Consider the following 5,861-nt stretch of genomic DNA (forward strand, 5'->3'; position numbering starts at 1 on the left):
AGCAATTCGTACAAATTCCTCCAATCAATCTATAATTACATAATATTGATCTCATGTTAATTGCCTCATTTAGGCTAAATCCATCACTAATTTAGAATACACAATCATCGGGGTTCATGTTTGAGTCTTAGTTTGTGAATTTATATTTAATCTTAGAACTAGTCCATAATTCTATCAATTTCAAACTATTTAGTATAATTTATTCCTCTAAAATTAGACCTATCAGTGCTTAAATCAAACCTTTATAGCCTTATTATCTCCATAGTAATTGTATATTTCTTTTTATATAAGAGAAAGTTGATATTGAATTCTTTTGTACTACATGAAATTGCATAGATGCGGTGAAATAATTCAACAAATGAGGGGAAGAAAGTTAACCTCTTGTGTCGAAGAAGAGCTTTAATACTTTCAATTTCAACTCCCAATTCTTCTTAAGGCCTTTGCCCAAAGCTTTCTTCTTTTCCCCCTTTTTCTTTTCTCTGCTCGTCTTTTTTTCCTTGGTCCCGTTTGCTTTCTGCTTCTTTTGCTTCAGAAAGGGGTCTGAAGCTTTGTTTTAACCCTTTTCAATGTTTTCTAATGGGCTTCGACCCTTGTTTTAAATTCCTTGATTTTTCCTTTTTTTTATTTAGTTAGTTTTTTATAGATAGTTCCTTATTATTATTATGTTAATGACCAATACACCCTTATTAAAAATATAGGGTATTACATCCCCCCACCTTATGAAATTCGGTCCCCGAATGTAACTCAAGTTCGTACCTGTAGACTAAAACAAATGGGGAAACTTCACTTGCATATATTTTCTACTTCCCAAGTAGCTTCTTCAACGGTATGATTTCTCTATAAAACTTCCACAAATACGATTTCTTTTGACCATAGATTTCTTATTTGTCTATAAACAATAGCCATTGGCTCCTCCTCATAAGACACTTCTCATCGAGTGGTATAGTCGGTGCTTCAATCACCTGATATAAGTCTGAAATACATTTTCTTAGCATTGAGACGTGAAACACTGGATGAATAAAGGACAACTCAGGAGGAAGTGCCAAACGATAAGCTACCGCTCCCTCTTGGTCTAACATCTCATACAGTCCTATGAACCTGGGGCTCAACTTGCCTCTTTTCCCAAACTGCATCACACCTTTCATAGGGGAGACTCGTAAGAACACTTTGTCCCTAATTGTGAACACTAAATCTCTTCTTCTCTTATCAGCATAAGACTTTTGTCTACTTTGAGCTGAAAGCAATCTCTGTCTGATCAACTGGACTTTGTCCATAGCTTCTTGTACTAAGTCAGGTCCCAATAAGTTAGTCTCACCAGTTTCAAACCATCCGATAGGAGAACGACATCTTCTACCATATAATGTTTCGTACGGTGCCATTTGAATACTGGACTGGAAGCTATTGTTGTAACCAAACTCAACTAAAGGTAGGTAAGTGTCCCAACTACCTCTAAACTAAAGAATGCAAGCTTTCAACATATCCTCCAAGATCTGTATAGTACGTTCAGACTGCTTGTCTGTCTATGGATGAATGCAGTACTAAGATCTACTCGTGTAACCAATGCTTCTTGTAAAGATTTCCAAAAGCATGAAGTGAACTGTGATCCTCTATCAGAGATGATGGATACTGAAACTCTGTGAAGTCGGACAATTTGGTTCATAAATATCTGTGCATACCTCACTCCACCATATGTAGTCTTTACTGGTAAAAAGTGTGCTGATTTTGTCAGTCGATCTACAATTACCCACACCGAATCATAACCTCTAAGGGTTTGTGGTAGACTGATGACAAAATCCATAGTAATTCTTTCCCATTTCCACTCTGAAATCTCAATTTGTTGTAGTAGTCTTGCGGGCCGCTGATGCTCAGCCTTGACCTGCTGACAAGTCAAACAACTAGAAACAAAGTTAGCAATATCTTTCTTCATACCTTCCCACCAATAAATTTGCTTCAGGTTATGGTACATTTTTGTGTATCCAGGATATATGGGGTATTTAGAGTTGTGGGCTTCTTCAAGAATAGCATGTCTCAACCCATCTACGTCTGCTACACATAGCTTGTCACCTATTCAAAGAACACCATCACTTTCAACAATCATATCCTTGCTTTTACTAGTTAAGGCCTTATCTCGTATTTGCATAATCGTTCATCCTCATATTGGGTGGCCTTAATGCGCTCAACTAATGAAGACTTAGCCTGAACACAAGCTAACAATGCCTTTGAATTTTCGACACTAAATCTGATACCTGCATCTTCTAGTCTCTGAATATCTTTGGCCAAAAGTCTCTTTGCAGGGACTATGTGTGCCAAACTCCCCATAGATTTTCTACTCAATATATCAGCCACCACATTGGCTTTTCCAGGATGATACAAAATAGAATATTCATAGTCTTTGAGTAGTTCCATCCAACGATGCTGCCAAAGATTCAGATCTCTCTGCTGAAAGATTTTACTTCAGACTTTTATGGTCAGTATAAATCTCACAAGTTTCGTTGTATAGATAATGTCTTCAAATTTTTAGAGCAAATACCACTGCAACCATCTCTAAATCATGTGTAGGATAGTTTTGCTCATGTGTTTTCAATTGTCTCGAAGCATAAACAATAACACGACCATTTTGCATGAGAACACATCCTAATCCCACCCTCGAGGCATCACATAATACTGTAAATCCTCCAGAACTTGATGGTAAGGCTAATATTGGTGCAATTGTCAGACACGTTTTGAGTTTCTGAAAGCTCTGCTCACATTCCTCCGTCCACTGAAACTTTGAATTCTATGTTAGCTTGGTCAACGGCGCTGCTATTCTGGAAAAATCCTGCACAAAATGCCTATAATAGCTTGCTAAGCCTAAAAAGTTGTGAATCTCTGCAAGAGAAGTATGTTTGCGCCATTTTTGTACAACTTCTGTCTTCTTAGGATCTACCATAATTCCATCTTTGGATACGACATGCCCCAGAAATGATACTGAGTCTAGCTAAAATTCACACTTTGAGAACTTAGCATAAAACTGATGTTCTCGCAATGTTTGTAACATAGTCCTAAGATGATTCTTATGTTCTCATTGGCTACGAGAATATATCAGGATATCATCAATAAATACTATTAAAAATTTATCTAGAAGCGACTTAAACACCCTATTCATTAAATCCATGAATGTAGCTGGAGCATTTGTCAGTCCGAAAGGCATCACAAGAAACTCATAGTGCCCATATCGAGTTCTGAAAGCAGTCTTAAAAATATCTTCATCTTTGATTCTAAGTTGATGATAACAAGAACGGAGGTCAATCTTTGAAAAGTGGGTAGCTCCTTGTAACTGATCAAACATGTCATCTATACAAGTCAAAGGATATTTATTGCGTATTGTTATCTTGTTCAACTACCTGTAGTCAATGCACAATCTCAGGGATCCGTCTTTCTTTTTTACGAACAGTACTGGTGCACCCCCATGGTGATACACTAGGTCTAATAAAACCCTTATCTAACAAATCTTGTAACTGTTGCTTTAGCTCCCTCAACTCTACTGGTGCCATTCGATATGGGGCATCAATATGGGTTGTGTGTCAGGTAGCAAATCAATACCAAAGTCTATTTCTCGTACTGGAGGCAATCTTGGTAAATCCTCTGGAAATACATCAGAAAATTTTCTCACTACTGGTACATTTCTGTACTAACTATTTCCTTTCTTATGTCATTTACAATAGCTAAGAGACCCAAGCAACCTTTCTTCATAAGTCGTTAAGCTTTCATAAAAGATACAATTTTGCAAGTCCTTGGAACCTGACTTCCTCTTAGAATAAAACTGGGTTCATTTGATATCTCAAACTTAACTATCTTTGCATGACAATCGACTATATCATAGCAAGAAGATAACCAATCCATTCCCATCAGCATGTCAAAGTTAATCATACCAATTACAATAAGATCAACTAGAGTATCTCTACCCTAAACCCAAATCTGACAAGCATGATACACGTATTCAGCTAACGGAGACTCTCCAACAGGAGTAGCAACTAGAAAAGGATCATTCAACAGCGTAGGCTGTCTACTAAACCTCAAAGCAAAGTACGAGGACACATAGCAGTAAGTAGATCCCAGATCAATCAACGCAAATGCATCAAATGAACAGACAGAAAGAATACCTGTAACCACAACATTCGAGGTCTGAGCATCCTGTCTAGTAAATGCAAAAACTCTCGCCTGACTTCTACCAGCATTCCCTTGTCCTTGATTCACAGTAGCATGATATCCAGCACCTCGACCTCTATTTCCTGTACCTGTAGCACCTAAAGTATTACGAGTTGTCTGAGTAGGTGCAGCTGACTGAATAGAAGCCTGGTTGAAATTTCTCGAAGGCTGAGGGCAATCCCTTAAGTTATGTCCCAACTGGCCACATCGAAAGCACTCTCTAGTTAGAACATGACACTTGCCCAAATGTGATCTACCACAGGTCTGGCAGACTAGAGTAGTGGCATATATCTGCCCAGAATTACGATGTCCAAATGCTGACGGTCCCCTAGTACCCTGTCTATAATGTGCCCTATATGTGGACTGTGAAGACAGGTGTGTCCCTATCTGAGAACTCTATTGTTGTTTTCCCTGTTTCCTGCTCTTTGATTTTCACTAAAACTGCCACTGAAAGACCCTCATGTCTTGGCCTTCTTATGTAAATCACTAGCTGCACGCTCATCACGTCCCTTGTTTTCAATCTTTCTAGCAAGGTCGACTACGTTAGAGTAGGATAAAGTCTTCATTTGTGGATTTACTGCAGTGCATAGATGACCAACCAATCCATCAACAAACCTCTGAACTCGAGCTTCTTTGGTAGGCATTAAGTAAGGAGCATATATAGCCAACTTACAAAACTTAGTGTTATATGTTGACACATCCATATCTGGAGTCTGAACCAATCTCTTAAAGTCTCTAGCATATTTTTGCATCAGGCTGTCTGGAAGGAAATGATTCTTGAACAACTTAGTGAACTCGTCCCATGTCAGTGGTGCTGCTCTTGCTAGCTTTCCTAGCAATACAATTTCATACCGTGTGTTGGCCATATCCTTTAGTTTGTATGCTACGAGCTTCACATCTCTTTCACTAGAACATCCTAGAGCATGTAATGCCTTGAGTGTCCCATCTAAGAAACTTTGGGGATCTGCTGAATTATCAGAACATGTGAATTTTGGTGATTTCAATTTCAGGAACTCTTGTAGGGATACTTCCTTATTTCCGAAAGTCTGATTTTGTGCAGGTGCTTGTGTCTGTAAAGTAGCCTAAGGAGCTGAACTTCCTCCCTGAGATCTACCAATGCCTCTAACACATTCAATAACCTTGCCAATGTGTATGCAGGTAAGGCAACAGTAGGTACAACAGTTGGCACTGGTGATGGAGCGTCCTGAACTCCATGCCCTTGCACTTGATCTGGCATAACAGCTTGAGGTTGACCCATGTTCCCAACTTCAGGTTGAGGAGTAGTCTAACTTCTAGTTTGATGAACTCCAACTTGTCCGCCACCCTGGGTAGTACCACATCCAGCAGATGAGGGTGTGTGTGTCCTAACCATCTGCGAAAGAAATACTCCAAAGCCAATCTCAGTTATCTCAACGCACGATCAAAGAATGAAAGAAGGGAAAATATTCCTAGATGTTCAGTAGTCTCAAGATCATAAGTATGGGCACCTACATACCCATGAACAAGACTCTACTAAGCATTGCTCCATGACTCGGGACATAAAGCCTAAGCTCTGATACCAACTTTGTCACGATCCAATTTAGGATCATGATCGGCACTTAGGAGCAAGTGGCCTCAAGTAAGCCTCATCGGTATTTTACAGAAAATTGGATAGAGTTTCCCCTGTTTTTGGA

The 5,861-nt window shown here is 39.0% G+C and overlaps 1 protein-coding gene across 1 annotated transcript; it reads right to left on the reverse strand.

The window, feature by feature from the left end:
• Nucleotides 1-881: 881 nt before the first annotated feature.
• On the reverse strand, nt 882-1,379 carry LOC138873020 (uncharacterized). Its single transcript, XM_070151450.1, has one exon. The coding sequence runs from the start codon at nt 1,377-1,379 to the stop codon at nt 882-884; it is 498 nt and encodes a 165-aa protein (XP_070007551.1).
• Nucleotides 1,380-5,861: the final 4,482 nt, after the last annotated feature.

The sequence above is a fragment of the Nicotiana sylvestris genome, chromosome 7 (assembly GCF_000393655.2).
Source record: "Nicotiana sylvestris chromosome 7, ASM39365v2, whole genome shotgun sequence".
Classification (NCBI taxonomy): Eukaryota; Viridiplantae; Streptophyta; class Magnoliopsida; order Solanales; family Solanaceae; genus Nicotiana; species Nicotiana sylvestris.

Excerpts from the sequence above, each read along its gene's own strand:
- LOC138873020 (XM_070151450.1), bottom strand. The coding sequence starts at position 1,379 with ATGGCACCGTACGAAACATTATATGGTAGAAGATGTCGTTCTCCTATC.